At 42.5% G+C, this 16,549-nt stretch overlaps 1 protein-coding gene across 4 annotated transcripts in view; it reads left to right on the top strand.

Moving 5' to 3' along the window:
- Positions 1 to 16,549, top strand: part of RNF157 (ring finger protein 157) — a 51,619-nt gene that overhangs the window by 14,718 nt on the left and 20,352 nt on the right. For all 4 annotated transcript variants that reach the window (XM_073683946.1, XM_073683944.1, XM_073683945.1 and 1 more), the window contains exons 4-14: positions 6,579 to 6,667; positions 10,184 to 10,330; positions 10,432 to 10,549; positions 10,653 to 10,719; positions 12,269 to 12,312; positions 14,272 to 14,319; positions 14,400 to 14,471; positions 14,568 to 14,727; positions 15,420 to 15,532; positions 15,613 to 15,845; positions 16,000 to 16,105. In XM_073683946.1, the coding sequence (XP_073540047.1) occupies positions 6,579 to 6,667; positions 10,184 to 10,330; positions 10,432 to 10,549; positions 10,653 to 10,719; positions 12,269 to 12,312; positions 14,272 to 14,319; positions 14,400 to 14,471; positions 14,568 to 14,727; positions 15,420 to 15,532; positions 15,613 to 15,845; positions 16,000 to 16,105 (1,197 nt within the window). The remainder of the gene's footprint in view (positions 1 to 6,578; positions 6,668 to 10,183; positions 10,331 to 10,431; positions 10,550 to 10,652; positions 10,720 to 12,268; positions 12,313 to 14,271; positions 14,320 to 14,399; positions 14,472 to 14,567; positions 14,728 to 15,419; positions 15,533 to 15,612; positions 15,846 to 15,999; positions 16,106 to 16,549) is intronic.

Raw genomic sequence — 16,549 nt, 5'->3', positions numbered from 1 at the left:
GCAGTGAGATGAATCTGTGCTGCACTTTATGTACACGCTCAGTAGTGAGGCAGTGAGATGAATCTGTGCTGCACTTTATGTACACGCTCAGTAGTGAGGCAGTGAGATGAATCTGTGCTGCACTTTATGTACATGCTCAGTAGTGAGGCAGTGAGATGAATCTGTGCTGCACTTTATGTACACGCTCAGTAGTGAGGTTGTGAGATGAATCTGTGCTGCACTTTATGTACACGCTCAGTAGTGAGGCAGTGAGATGAATCTGTGCTGCACTTTATGTACACGCTCAGTAGTGAGGCAGTGAGATGAATCTGTGCTGCACTTTATGTACACGCTCAGTAGTGAGGTTGTGAGATGAATCTGTGCTGCACTTTATGCACATGCTCAGTAGTGAGGCAGTGAGATGAATCTGTGCTGCACTTTATGTACACGCTCAGTAGTGAGGCAGTGAGATGAATCTGTGCTGCACTTTATGTACACGCTCAGTAGTGAGGCAGTGAGATGAATCTGTGCTGCACTTTATGTACACGCTCAGTAGTGAGGCAGTGAGATGAATCTGTGCTGCACTTTATGTACACGCTCAGTAGTGAGGCAGTGAGATGAATCTGTGCTGCACTTTATGTACACGCTCAGTAGTGAGGCAGTGAGATGAATCTGTGCTGCACTTTATGTACATGCTCAGTAGTGAGGTTGTGAGATGAATCTGTGCTGCACTTTATGTACATGCTCAGTAGTGAGGCAGTGAGATGAATCTGTGCTGCACTTTATGTACACGCTCAGTAGTGAGGCAGTGAGATGAATCTGTGCTGCACTTTATGTACATGCTCAGTAGTGAGGCAGTGAGATGAATCTGTGCTGCACTTTATGTACATGCTCAGTAGTGAGGCAGTGAGATGAATCTGTGCTGCACTTTATGTACATGCTCAGTAGTGAGGCAGTGAGATGAACCTGTGCTGCACTTTATGTACACGCTCAGTAGTGAGGCCGGGCTGTGGAGTCGGAGATTAGGCTTACCCCTCCCCCCCCCATTCCGTTAGCATTATTGTTGGCAATATAGTCCCTGTTTTCTCGAAGGGATGTTTTAACGACAAGCAATAATTTTTAGGCCCACATAAAAGATACAGTCAGCTGACAAAGCCCGTTCTTGTCAGCTAATCACCGATTTATATAACTGCTAGTTCTGCAGATCGTCAGCCCATGTAAAAAGGCCTCAAGGGGATATTCGCATATGCAGAAGTCATCCCTAACCATAGGATGGGACATAATTTACTTTGGATCCCAGGAAGCAGACCCTTCCGTGCATCATCTTGAGTGAAGCAGAGATGTGCATGCGTGGCTGTCGCACCATTCATTGTCTGGGGGGCTGCTGGAGAAAGCAGAGTTCTGCTTCATTATGCAGATTTTGGATCCAATGAGCCGTTCTAGGGTCCCAGCGTTCGGACCTGCAAGGATCAATGTTTTTCCCTATCCCCTGATTTTTTTTGAATAACCCTTTAAGACCTGGAACTAAGATGTAGATACAAGTGCTTCTCACAAAATTAGAATATCATCAAAAAGTTAATTTACTTCAGTTCTTAAATACAAAAAGTGAAACGCATACATTATATAGAGTCATTACAAACAGAGTGATCTATTTCAAGTGTTTATTTCTGTTAATGTTAATGATTATGGCTTACAGCCAATGAAAACACAAAAGTCATTATCTCAGTAAATTAGAATAATTAACAAAAAACACCAGCAAAGGCTTCCGAAGCATTTAAAAAGGTCCCTTAGTCTGTTTCAGTAGGCTCCACAATCATGGGAAGGACTGCTAACATTGACACACTCCACAAGGAGGGTAAGCCATAAAAGGTCATTGCCAAAGAAGCTGGCTATTCAGAGTGCTGTATCCAAAACCATTCAAAAATTTGGGGGAGATTCACTAGGAGTGGACTGCTGCTGGAGTCATTGCTTCAAGAGCCTCCACACACACACATATCCTGGACATGGGCTACAAGTGTCGCATTCCTTGTGTCAAGCCACACACATATATATATATATATATATATATATATATATATATATATATATATATATATAATTACACTACAGACCAAAAGTTTGGACACACCTTCTCATTTTAAAGATTTTTCTATATTTTCATGGCTATGAAAATTGTACATTCACACTGAAGGCATCAAAACTATGAATTAACACATGTGGAATTATATACTTAACAAAAAAGTGTGAAACAACTGAAAATATGTCTTATATTCTAGGTTCTTCAAAGTAGCCACCTTTTGCTTTGATGACTGCTTTGCACACTCTTGGCATTCTCTTCATGAGCTTCAAGAGGTAGTCACCGGAAATGGTTTTCACTTCACAGGTGTGCCCTGTCAGGTTTAATAAGTGGGATTTCTTGCCTTATAAATGGGTTTGGGACCATCAGTTGTGTTATGCAGAAGTCAGGTTGATACACAGCTGATAGTCCTACTGAATAGATGAATAGGCTGTTAGCTGCTTTTTTCTTGCCATAATACAAATTCTAAGTAAAGAAAAACGAGTGGCCACCATTACTTTAAGAAATGAAGGTCAGTCAGTCCAAAAAATTGAGCAAACTTTGAAAGTGTCCCCAAGTGCAGTTGCAAAAACCATCAAGCGCTACAAAGAAACTGGCTCACATGAGGACCGCACCAGGAAAGGAAGACCAAGAGTCGCCTCTGCTTCTGAGGATAAGTTTATCCGAGTCACCAGCCTCAGAAATCGCAGGTTAACAGCAGCTCAGATTAGAGACCAGGTCAATGCCACACAGAGTTCTAGCAGCAGACACATCTCTTCAACAACTGTTAAGCGGAGACTTTGTGCAGCAGGCCTTCATGGTAAAATAGCTGCTAGGAAACCCCTGCTAAGGACAGGCAACAAGCAGAAGAGACTTGTTTGGGCTAAAGAACACAAGGAATGGACATTAGACCAGTGGAAATCTGTGCTTTGGTCTGATGAGTCCAAATTTGAGATCTTTGGTTCCAACCACTGTGTCTTTGTGCGACGCAGAAAAGGTGAACGGATGGACTCTACATGCCTGGTTCCCACCGTGAAGCATGGAGGAGGAGGTGTGATGGTGTGGGGGTGCTTTGCTGGTGACACTGTTGGGGATTTATTCAAAATTGAAGGCATACTGAACCAGCATGGCTACCACAGAATCTTGCAGCGGCATGCTATTCCATCCGGTTTGCGTTTAGTTAGACCATCATTTATTTTTCAACAGGACAATGACCCCAAACACACCTCAAGGCTGTGTAAGGGCTATTTGACCAAGAGGGAGAGTGATGGGGTGCTACGCCAGATGACCTGGCCTCCACAGTCACCAGACCTGAACCCAATCGAGATGGTTTGGGGTGAGCTGGACCGCAGAGTGAAGGCAAAAGGGCCAACAAGTGCTAAGCATCTCTGGGAACTCCTTCAAGATTGTTGGAAGACCATTTCTGGTGACTACCTCTTGAAGCTCATCAAGAGAATGCCAAGAGTGTGCAAAGCAGTCATCAAAGCAAAAGGTGGCTACTTTGAAGAACCTAGAATATAAGACATATTTTCAGTTGTTTCACACTTTTTTGTTAAGTATATAATTCCACATGTGTTAATTCATAGTTTTGATGCTTTCAGTGTGAATGTACAATTTTCATAGTCATGAAAATATAGAAAAATCTTTAAATGAGAAGGTGTGTCCAAACTTTTGGTCTGTACTAATAAATAAATATATATATATATATATATATAAACGCTAAGTTAAAGTGATTCTTACAGTTCTTGAGGTTAATGGGAGCTGTATAAACTAGCATGTGCTGGGCTTCTCTGCGTGACTTCTACAGAATCTATTACTACCTCTATGTTATGGAAACTCTTAATGTCACCAGATGGAGGAAACCTTACTTATTGGGTATTTTTGGCTTATCTTGCATACTTACAATAAGGGCTCACAAAGAAAATCCCCCTTCAAATGCTCTGTATCTACCTCTTGTCTGGTAGAAGAGGGAACTACCATTCTAGATTCCAAAGACCTAGTGATTCAGTTTATATGTATTTCTCCTAGGTGCTTGTTTTAGAAGAGATTTGCATTTTATGTAAAATAAGACGTTCCATGAACACTTTAATCGAGTTCATCTCACCATCAACCTAACACTTAACTACTCCTGGACTGAAATTAACTTTTTGGACACCATCATCAAGCTACAGAACAATGAAATAGAGACATCCTTGTACCGGAAACAAATCGACCGTCCTACATACCTTAAATGGGACAGTTTCCATCCAAAACACATAAAAAACTCTATTGTTTACAGCCAAGCCATCAGATACAATCGGATATGTTCCAACCAGATAGATAGAGACAAACACCTTTGTGGCCCCAGAAAGACCTTTTTGAATCAGGGCTACCATCCAAGAACAATTGAGAACCAGATTACAAGAGCCACCAGAATATAAAGGAATCATCTCCTACATTACAAAACTAAACAAGAAAACAACCAGGTGCCTCTAGTAGTCACCTACGATCCAAATCTGGAGGTGCTAAGGAGAGCTGCACAGAAACTACAACCCTTACTACAAAAAGATGCCCGATTACAATCCATATTTCCAGACCCCCCACTTCTGTGTTTCAGGCAGCCCCCAAATCTAAGAAGCATCATTGTCAGAAGCTCCCTGTCATCTCCACCAGCTACAGGTACCTTTCCCTGCAACCAGAAAAAATGTAAAACCTGTCCGTTTATAACGACCACAGATAAGATAAAGATCCCCAATTCACATCAGGACTACAAGATCCCAGGTACGTTCAGCTGTATCACATCTAATGTAGTGTACTTAATTATATGTACCAAATGTCCAGCTGGGGGTCTTTATGTGGGGGAGACAGGGCAAAAACATAGGACAAGGATGAATCCTCATCGCCACACAATAAAAGAAAAAAGAATAGATCTGCCTGTAGCCAAGCATTTTTGTTCTCCTGATCACAGCATAAAAGACATGAAATTACTGGTTTTAAAAGGTAACTTCAAATCTCAAAGAGAAAGAAGAACCTCAGAATATAAACTGATGATGGCCTTTAACACTTTCAGAGCAGGAATGAATGTGTCGCATGGATTTATGTCATTCTACATCAACTAAGGAATGTGCTCCTCAGACCTGTGGGGGCATCATAGCACTGGACCTAGTCACAGGACAATAAAACCTTCACACTCCTTATCTATTAACTGCTAAAATATTTATAGCCAGAACTGTTTATCTCTTCCATAATAACTCTGCTTTCCATCACCTGTCTTACCTATTGCATTATTTTTTGTGTGTCTTATTGTGTATAAATATGTGACTCCAGATTTTGTGGTATACTATGCCTGATGAAGAGGCCTGAGTAGTCTCGAAAGCTTGCAATTTGTTACCATCTTTTCAGTTAGTCATTAAAAGGTATCAATCACTGAGGACTCTCAAATCTTAATATTTTTCTATCTACTGGCTAACACGGTACAAGAATATATATTTTCCCTATATGTAAAATAACAATTCTATACTATCTGCATTGTGGTTTCTCTCTGTTACTTCTGTAAATTCATGGAAGTCTTAATTCTTTATAAAGCCCAGGTCACCAAACAGCTTATTTTGCCTTCCATTGTGCTATATGGGGAGCATGGGGAAAGGACAGCCGGGCACTGAAAATATTACCGTTTCCTGTTATAGTATTTACCTGCAGTCACCACTAGGGGGAGCATACTACATGATGGATTCTCTCTAGCTAAAAAAGAAATTGCCTAGACGTGGATTATTAAAAAATAACAAAGCTATGCTCATTTGCTATCACCCCCGTGGATCCATCACAGGTGTCTCTCTGGTAGCCAGTGCAAGCTACAGAAATAATAGCTGCACCATCCGGATGTTACAGGACCGCTAAATCCTGCGATTGGCTGCAGCAATCAGGTGACTGGAACAGTGCGTAATCAGAGAAACATCTGGTCCATTCACCGGACTGCTGCATCCAATCTCTGGCACCAGCGATCCTGTGACATCCTGATGATGCAGTCATTGCTTCTGGAGCCAAGCCAACCACCACCATACTGGATCCATGGGATTGATAGCAGGTAGTGACTATTCTTCTTTGACATGTTTTCTAATAATCCAAGCCTAAGATTTTTTTTTTTTTTTTATTGCCCCCCCCCCCCCCCCCCCTTTTAACAAATAGGCCATGAACAAGGAGACCAATGCAGTGCCATACTCTGGAGAAATGATTACTTCTAGGAGCAAAATACCTTCGTAGAAGGGCATCTTATAAAATATGGCACTTTTTTTCTGTTAGTTATACTTATTTTAAATAATATCCAAAAATATTGAAAAAGTATCCATATGGCTAGGTCTTTGAATATACCCATAAACATCACTGGTTGTTTGCTTCTGTGATACCGTTGTGCGCATAATCCCTTTATACCCCTTAATCGTGCCTTTGACAAAACTGTCATCAAAAACCATCCTGAACTTTGTTATGGGGACCTATAATTTCTTTCTGCATGTTATATGAATATCCCCAATATCCCTAAGGATTTATTTTCTGTCATATCTTCTAGTTCCCATATGCTGCACCTTCCCCGCAAGAGCCTGTGAAAACGCTCCGCAGCCTGATCAATATCCGAAAAGACACATTACGCCTTGTCAGGTGAATATCTCCTACTAAATACTGACATGTAGCCTCCAGTATTATGGGGTTAGGTTGTTTGAAATGTTTGAGGTCATGGATTAAAGTGTATCATGCGCAGGTATCTTACCGATAATGTATTAAAGCTGGTCTGATACCCTGCTGTAATTATTGATGGCTGACAGCATAATAAAGGACAACAGTGCCTCGTGAACGGTGGGCACCAAGATCTTTTATCACATGAGCTCCAATATATCCTAGTCCTTCCTTTTCCTTTTTTTTTTTTTAGTGTCCCAGCAAAGGAATCATGATGACCGCATCCATAAATTAAGGTCTTTATTATTAAGGTAAAAAGAAATCCAAACCTACAGGACCCTGTGTGAAAAAGTGATTCCCTCCCCCCCTTAAAACATAAATTAACTGTGGTTTATCACTTCTTTGGGAAGCTGAGTTCAATTTCCCTAGCCACACACAGGACTGATTACTGCCACACCTGTTCTCAATTAAGAAACGTGACAACGTGAAAAAGACCAAAAGATCCTCAAAAGCTAGACATCATGCTGTGATCCAAAGAAATTCAGGAACAAATGAGAAACAAAGTAATTGAGATCTATCAGTCTGGAAAAGGTTATAATGCTATTTCTAAAGCATTGGGACTCCAACGAACTACAGTGAGGTCCATTGTTCACAAATGGCGAAAACATGGAACAGTGGTGAACCTTCCAAAGAGTGGCCAGCCAACCAAAATTACCCCAAGAGTGCATCAGTGACTCATCCAAGAGGTCACAAAAGACCCCACAACAACATCCAAAGAACTGCAGGCCTCACTTGCCTCAGTTAAGGTCAGTGTTCATGACTCCACCATAAGGCCACGGCACTACTATCAGTATTTGGTCAATATTTTTTCTCAGGAGTGGGAGACAAAACCAGGAGTGGGTGGTCAATTCAGAATGGTGCACTTGTTTCTATTATACCTTTTCTCTAATTGTTCCTCACCTGGTTTTGGCTCCCACTCCTGAGAAAAAATACTGATAGTGGGGCTGTGGCCTAAGAAAGAGACTGGGCAAAAATGGCATGCATGGCAGAGTTCCAAGATGAAAAAGACTGCTGAGCAAAAAGAATATAAAGGCTCATCTTAGTTTTGCTAGAAAACATCTTGATGATCGCCAAGACTTTTGGGAGAGTACTCTGTTGACTGACGAGACAAAAGATGAACTTTTTGGAAGGTGTATGTCCCTTTACATCTGGCGTAGAAGTAACACAGCATTTCAGAAAAGGAACATCATACCAACAGTAAAATATGGTGGTCGTATGATGGTCTTGGGCTGTCTTGCAGTTTCAGTACCTGGAAGACTCGCTGTGGTAAATGGAACCATGAATTCTGCTGTCTGCCAAAAAATCCTGAAGGAGAATGTCCAGTCATCTGTTTGTGACCTCAAGCTGAATCGCACTTGGGTTATGCAGCAGAACAATGATACAAAACATACCAGCAAGTCTACCTCTGAATGGCTTAAGAAAAACAAAATTAAGACTTTGTAGTGGCCTAGCAAAGTCCTGACCTTAATCTGATTGAGATGCTGTGGCATGACCTTAAAAAGGCAGTTAATGCTCGGAAACCCTCCAATGTGGGTGAATTACAACAATTCTGCAAAGATGGTGGGTCAAAATACCTCCATAGCATTGTAAAAGACTCATTGTCATTTATTGCAAATGCTTGATTGCAGTTGTTGCTGCTGAGAGTGGCTCAATCAGTTATTAGGTTTAGGGGGCAATTACTTTTTCACACAGGGCCCTGTAGGTTTTGATTTCTTTTTCCCCTAATAATAAAGATCTTCATTTAAAACTGCATTTTGTGATTACTTGTGTTATCTTTGTCTAACATCTAAATTTTTGTTTTGTGATCTGAAACATTTAAGTGCGACAAACATGCAAAAGAATAAGAAATCAGGTAGGGGGCAAACACTTTTTCACATCACTGTATATGTGATCTACGATCTCTCTCATCAGCACTGGTTATGGCTGTGTATTGCTTAGAAAGAGATCTCTATCTCTCTCTGGGTCTCTTTCCAAGCAATGCACAGCAATAACCAGTGCTGATGAGCGAGGTGCAGACACAACCTAATGCTTATGACAAGCACAATTGTCGTAGGTCATCACGGTGTTCATAAAGTGTTTATAAGCTGTCTGCAAACTGTACATTTAAGAAGAAAAAAAAACTTTTGTATTTTCATGTGTATTAGAACATCATTATATAAAGAAATCTTGCTTACACATGATACCGCAAAAAAAGGCTACTAACACTGCACAAAAATTTCCCCTAGAATTCTACCTTCAGTGAGACCATACAGACTTACATTAACGCTTGGACGACATACCTTATTTTTCGGACTATAAGACGCACCCCCAATTTTGGGGTGGAAAATGGGGAAAAAATATTTTTTTTTATAAGATGGGTGTCTGTCTTATAGTCCCGAATAGGTCTCTTACCTGGGGGGCGGTGGAGTGGGGGTCACCGGAGGCAGGGTCCCTCAGGAAGCCGGCAGAAGTGTAGCATTGCGGTGGGCCTTGGGTGGGAGAAGGCGGTGCCCCAGCAGCAATGGGTTGCTGGGTTGATGGAGCGACATAGCAGGAAGCATGGTCCCTCCCTCAGGAACCCGGCGGCGGCAGGAACGGTGAAATGCTGTGGGCCCGGTGTTGGTGGTGAAGCAGTGCACTGCTTTTCTGGCGGCTATCGTCCAGAAGACGTGGTCTACAGGAAAATGGCCGCCCGAGCCGGCGCATGCGCAGACTGTGATCTCTGCGGCCATTTCCTTGAGGCCCATGGCTTCAGGGCGATGGCCGCCGGAGGCCGCGCATGCGCAGTTGAGATCTCAGCTGGGCCGAAATCCCAGTCTGCACAAGCAGCCACCGGGAAAGCTCTGCCTGACCGCCGATTCTGGGCCCACAGCATCATACAGCTTCTGCAGCCGCCGGCTTCCAGACGGAGGGGCCCTGCTTCCTTGCGATCCCGCTCCACCACCACCGCAACTCCACGGTAAGCCTGTATTCGGACCATAAGATGCACCCTCCATTTTCCTCCCAAATGTGGAGGAAAAAAAGTGCATCTTATGGCCTGAGAAAAAAAAAAAGTAAACTTTATACATGGCCCTAAAATGAAGAGCTCTGCGTTTAAATATCCTGCCAGTGGGTGCGTCTATGTAGTGCTACTGTAGGAATGTGAGCCTGGTGCGAGGCTACCAGCTGCTCGGACCTTTCCCTTTATCACTATCCTCCTTATAGCTGACATTGGCATCTTTGCAGTGACAGATGCTCTGCCTTTCTGCTTGTTGGTAGAACGTTTTTTCGGAAAGCCTTAGTGAGTTGTGATGGAGGAAGATCGGCCATCCTTGCCCTTTCTGTTCATTTTGATAAAGATGGGACACTATATGACATGGACAGGGCCATAATATGAAAAGGGATGTAGGTTCTGTTTTGATCTTGAGTTTGTCAGTACTTTCTGCTATCCTTTACAAAATGTCAATGTTCTTTCTTTTGTAGGGGTACAGAGGAGGTGAAGGCCAGTGGAGCTGAAGTTAGCCGGCCCAAAGTACATTATAATGTGGAGTTTACATTTGACACAGATGCAAGAGTGGCAATTACCATCTATTACCAAGCCACCGAAGACTTTCAAGGGGGTATTGCAAGGTGAGGATCAGCAGAATGAGATTTTTGTAACAGTTGGAGATGCTAAAGGAAAAAAACTAGGGGTCACAATTGGTAATTGCTTTCTCTACTGTCCTCATTAGTTACATTCCCAAGTCCAGCAACCTGCAGTCTGAGACCGTGCACTTCAAGAAAGGGGTCAGCCAGCAGTTCTGTCTTCCATCACATACTGTGGATCCCTGTGAGTGGAGAGAAGAAGAAGTAAGGGAAATTATTTCTAGTGTTTGTATCCAATGTAGATCACATTTACAACCAGAAGTCCCGTATGCTCCATTTACCTTCTTTTTTGTTTTACCCCCTCCAGTTGACCTTTGATCTTGATCGAGAAGTATATCCTATGGTTGTCCATGCAGTGGTGGAGGAAGGAGAAGGTGAGCAATGGATGTGTTAAAGGGTTGGCCCCTTTATTGTGCTGGGGACACGAGTCTTACTAATATAAAGGTATTACAGGTCCTCCTGCACTTGTTAGTGAAGTGAAGCCTTTTGCACAGAGCTCCTATCCAAAAGAACTTTGTGCTGTCTGTGAGGACGGCTGCACTAACATTTACAGGAGGAGAACCTGGCATTTCTCCAACCCATCTGGTAAAATAATGATTAAGTGGTCAAACCCTTTTAATTTACATTCTTCATGACACACAATACATGGCTCGCACAATTTTATGAAATATCGGCACACAACCTTTGCTTGGATCAATGCAGATGCCTTTTCTGTTCTCCTCCCTTATAGAACCAGCAATGTCTCATTTTATTGCCAGAATAGACATTGAATTATTCAGACATTTGCTAATTAAAAGGAATGTCAGCAGGTTTTTATTATGTAATCTGACCGCACCATGATGTAGGGAAAGAGACCCTGATTCCAGCGATGTATCACTTAGTTTACTGGGTGCAGCAGTCATGATAATCAGTTTTCTCTGCAGCAGATTTAGCAGAGCTCAGTTGTTAAGCTGTGTATAACCCGCCCACACCACTGATTGGCTGCTTTCCGTGTACATTGTATAGTGACAGAGCTGCTGATCAGTGCTAGGAGCGTGGTTGGACTAGGAGGCACGAGGACAGTTGTCCTGTAGTGATAATCTCCTGCTGATAAAACTCTAATTGTATTGAGACAGCAAAACACAAACCAGTAAGTGACATATCCCTGCAATTACGAACTCTGCTCCTACATTATGGTGCTCAGATTACATAGCAAAAACCTGCTGACAGATTCCCTTTAAGATATAGTAAATATCCCTTATATATCACGTGTACAGACTGTGATTGCTTATATCACAGTAGGGATTTATCATAAAGACTGGTTGCTTTTACACTCCTGCATCTGTACAATCTGATCTGGTGGGTGTGCCCCCCTAACATATGAGTCTGGATCAGGACTGAAGAAAAGTTTGAGCTTATCTGAGGGGCTCAATGGTGACGCACACGACTATTGCAGGTGTTTGCTGGTAGCTCTATATAGCACATTGGATACATTTTTGCTATAGCTCAGATTCCATTGTTGCTGTATTTGAGACATCTTACGACAGATCAGTTCTTGGCATCAATCTTATAAAGGTCACTTCCTCCTAGTGACAGATCTGTGCAGAAATCTATTTTTAATAAGTAGTATCAACATATAAATTGTGGTTCTAAAATCAACAAAAAGCTACAAACCTCAAGTAATTAATTATACAGTCAAAAGATATTTGGAAATTTCTTCAGACAGTGGTTCAGCCACTGGTCTATCCGGTGTAACAAGGACTTAGCATCACAATATCAATGAAAAGTACCAAACCTGCCATACAAGGGGAAGCGTCGCACACTGACAGCTACAGTGGCAGAAACTAATGATCTTACCAGCTGATTATTATGTGGTGCAGACTTTACCTTTCTTGATTTGCATAGATGACAGAATTGAGATAAAACGCTTCTTTTCTTTTGCAGAACATCTTGGGCATTGCCATGTGTTGATGGCAACATTTGAGAAGGTGAGTGTTTCTTAACCATCTATGTCTGTTATATCTTGGGGGTTGACATTTTATGACAATTGGTCTTGGTTTACATTTGCATTATTTTTATTGTGTTCAGTGACTACAGATTCTTAGGTTACTGAGTGGGTAGATGACAGTTGGTGCTCATAACATTCTATGGAGGGGAGGAGGAAGAAGCTAGAGGCAGACATATATTCTGCTGCAAGTTCTCCTGAAATCAGTTACATTTCTGCATAGAACATTATTGGCACCAACTGTCATCTCCTATCTCAATAATGGGAAAGTCTGTATTCATTGAATGAAGCACATCATTTACCTATGAGTTGAGAGTATTCACAGTGCTGTACGTATATTCCTTATCTAGCACCCTGTAGTGTTTGACAGTTGAGGAAATAACCCATGAAATGGCAAGTATTAAGAAAAAAGCATGAGCTAAAAGGAAAGTGGATCCCGTTCATAGCAGCTTACAATCTAAAATGGACCCGGAGTAGTGACATAGTGGGTGCAAGCTGCTCATTTAGACCAGAGAACCAGTGTTTATGTCAGCAAGCAGAGTATAAATCAGCTTCATCAACCTGTTACCCAGCTGGCGTTTGAGCGTGCTGATATATGTGACAAGTGCAGAAGTCATTGACGTCTATAATTCTGTAATATGGATCTACTTCCGGAAACTATGTTTCTAATGGTCTGTGGAATGAGTTCCACAGAGTTGGTACAGCATGAGAGAAGTCCTGCAGATGAGATCTACTTGTCCTCCTGAGAGCAGCTTCTTGGGAGAAGACTTATAATGGGACACATTTATAAAAGTAGTGATCATTTTGTATATGTGGTCATTTGCTATGAGACGACTCTCATTGTATTTGTATCCAAAATGTTATATCCAAAAGGGGTTGTCCAGCCTTACACTACAAGTCTGCAGTCACTCTATGTGAATCCTTACAGCGCACGTGATTCGCTGGTGCCGGGAGCAGGTGGTCATGTGACCACAAGTATGCAATTTGCATACTCCAAGCCACATTCCGACTAGACATGTCCAGCCTCACTCAGTACACTTGCATTGAGCGAGGCCACGTGTGTCTAGTCGGCATGTATACAAATTGCATACTTTGAGGTCACACGCCTGCTGCTCCCAGTGTCTGCACTGGAGAACCCTGACCACGCGATGTTATGATTCACAAGTCTTCAGTCAGAGTGACTAATGCCAGACAGCCCCTTTAACTGTGTTCTAAATAATTTCGTGATCATGTCCTAAGGCCTCACGCACACTGTGCACATGAATAGATGGATTGAAAACTAGGTCTACAGTAGTAACTACTATTGCAAGTCTGTGTGGCACGTCCATGCACCTCTCTATAGCAGAGATTACCTTCAGTACTGAATTCTTCAAACATCTAGGGTCCATTTTGAAGATTTGTTTTCCTTCTTCAAGTAATGTAACGTAACAGTGTGGCTCCACAGTTTGAATGTGTTTTATAATGTATGTAGTTTATAATTCTTACTAATATAACTTTTCAGCACCAGTGTCCTGATACTAGTCCTGCTATGCTTCTGTGCTGGCATGTTCTCCATTGTGTGAAGGGGGCTGGCTGATTTTAGTAGCTAACCAGTCTCCTTCTTTGTAATGCTGATGCAGAGAAGAGGAGCTGGTTTAGATCTTGGGCTGGCCTTGACAGCCAGCCCCCCACATACACATCACTGGTGACGGGAAGGCTCTCTTGGAACACATTTTGAGGCTCATTAGAACCGACTGTGAAATCTCTTTTATTTTTTTATGTGCTGAAATTATAATATTAAGTTTTATAAATACCCATATAATAAAGTTTTTTTGTTTTTTTTCTGGCTGGACAACCCCTTTAAATAAAAATTTGACTTTCTGGTCTATGTCCTATTCAGTTAGGCGGTCGGTTTATCTTGACATTATTTTAGTATTTTTTTTTTTCTGTATGTTTTTTGCAGCATGCAGATGGCAGTTTTTGTGTGAAGCCCTTGAAGCAGAAACAAGTGGTGAGAAAGGGTTAATTTCCGTCGCCATTCCACTTGGTGGGGCTTGCGTCCACTTAGCCTCTTCTCTCGTTCCTCTTCAGGTGGATGGAGTCAGTTACCTATTGCAGGAAATCTATGGGATAGAAAACAAATACAACTCCCATGACTCTAAGGTAATGTAGACCTATAGCAGGCACCATACATGTGTGCCGCCATTGTGCACGGTCTGTACTGTACGGGGATATACACTGTATCCTTACCCCTTCCAGGTTACAGAAGATGAAGTCAGTGACAACAGTGCCGAGTGTGTTGTTTGCCTCTCCGACGTCCGGGACACTCTTATTTTGCCGTGCCGTCATCTTTGTCTGTGTAATACCTGTGCAGATACTCTGCGTTACCAGGCAAGCAACTGCCCCATCTGCCGTCTGCGTGAGTATCCCAGACCTTCATCTCTCACATGTATTGTGTATTAAACCCCTTCCTGACACTGACCATTTTAATTTTTGCGCTTTTGTTTTTTCCTTCCCAATCTTCCAAGAGCCATAACTTTTTTTTTTTTTTTTGTACTATATATTAGCTTTTACACCAGTCCCTGGATTGGTGTAACAGTTGCAGAATTTTTGTGCAGCTAGCAGTTGCGCAACAATTTTACGATGATTTCAAGCCGTTTTATGCCAGATTTGATTTAATGGGGCATAGATGTATTAAGATTGTTTCTCTTTTCCCCCCTACCTCACATGTGCTCCTTTTTTATCCTCTCTACTAGTGATGAGTGAGCGTTCTTGTTTAACCCTTTAAACGAGCACACTCGGGTACTCTCCGAGTAGTTTCAGCATTTCAGTTTCAGCCTCGGCGGCTGCATGTGTCGCGGCTGTGACACATCTAGGGATTGTCAGGCAATCCCTAGATGTGTCACAGCTGTGTAACAACCACGACACATGCAGCCGCTGCGACTGAAACTGAAATGCCGAGCACACCGAAACTACTCAGCGAGTACCTGAGCGTGCTTGTTTAAAGGGTTAAACAATCACGCTCACTCCTCACTCCTCGCTACCTGAAAAATATGTTTAATTGCATTGCAAAATCTGTATGTGATGTAAATGGCCCCCTCCACCCTACAGCCTTCAGAGCGCTTCTTCAGATCCGAGCCATGAGAAAGCTTCCAGGTCCTCACTCGCCTGCCGGTTTTAGCCCGATCATTGCCGCCCCGAGTTCTGACTCTGAGGAGCACACGGTGAGCAGTGTACTAACTATCAGTGAGCTCCTGCCCATTCTCACATTTCTCATAACACTAATTGTCTGATCCCATTCTAGGCAGCCGAACACGTTCCCCCCGGGTATGAGGTTGTGTCCCTTTTGGAGGCTTTGAATGGACCCCTGACACCATCACCATCAGCTCCCCCATTACGAGCTCTGGGGGACTCTCGACGGTCGGGAGTTCTTCCTTCATATGGCAGCGACATCCAGCTGCCCCACCTGCGCATGCACTCACCTCTCCAGCATCTCTGCGGAAGCCAAGCTCTAAAGCTGAAAAAAAGTATTTCCAGGTTTGTCAATGACAAGGTGCCATATTACCTTCACGTAGAGTGCGATGAGTATTGGGCGTGAGGCTTTGTCCTCGCCCTACTCGTGCTCCTCTATATACTCCGTCACTTGTGCATGTGATGACTACTGTATGATTCATAGATGGTGCACTTGCAGGTCCATTTCCCAGAACTCCTCAGTGCTGCAAGAAGACGAGATGGAAAAATCATTCAGTGACGCCGAGATCCGAACACCGCGGAAAAAGACCCCCCAACTAGCCGAAGTGAGTGAGGGAATGGGATAGATGAACACTACCAAATATTCTTGTAGGAACAATTCTCAACGGATATTTGTGAAGAAAGCATATATCAGAATAAAAGTACAATGACAAAGTGAGATCGCTAATTGGGAAGTGCCAATATAATAAATGGCAAGACCCCAAGATGACATTGTCCCAATCCAGTACATCCAACACTTAAGAAATCGTCAATCTAGATGGAAACGTGTGAAAGTTCTATAAAAGAATAGACACTAAGGGAGGGGAAAGCAGGGAACCAAACTCTCTGTACACTTACATACAATATAAATATAATCTGATTCTAAGAATATAACCTTCTCCAGTAAAGTTGGCCATCCTTAAGGGAGGGCCAAGGAATCCAGACAAGCTATCCATTATTTTTTAAAGGTCTCAGATTGGTTTAAAAAAAAAAAAAAAAAAAAAAAAGCA

The sequence above is a fragment of the Phyllobates terribilis genome, unplaced genomic scaffold (assembly GCF_046119375.1).
Source record: "Phyllobates terribilis strain yellow unplaced genomic scaffold, ASM4611937v1 Scaffold_5__5_contigs__length_657084704, whole genome shotgun sequence".
NCBI lineage: Eukaryota > Metazoa > Chordata > Amphibia > Anura > Dendrobatidae > Phyllobates > Phyllobates terribilis.
Note: the sequence above shows the minus strand (reverse complement) of the source record. Positions and strands in the feature narration are given on the sequence as shown.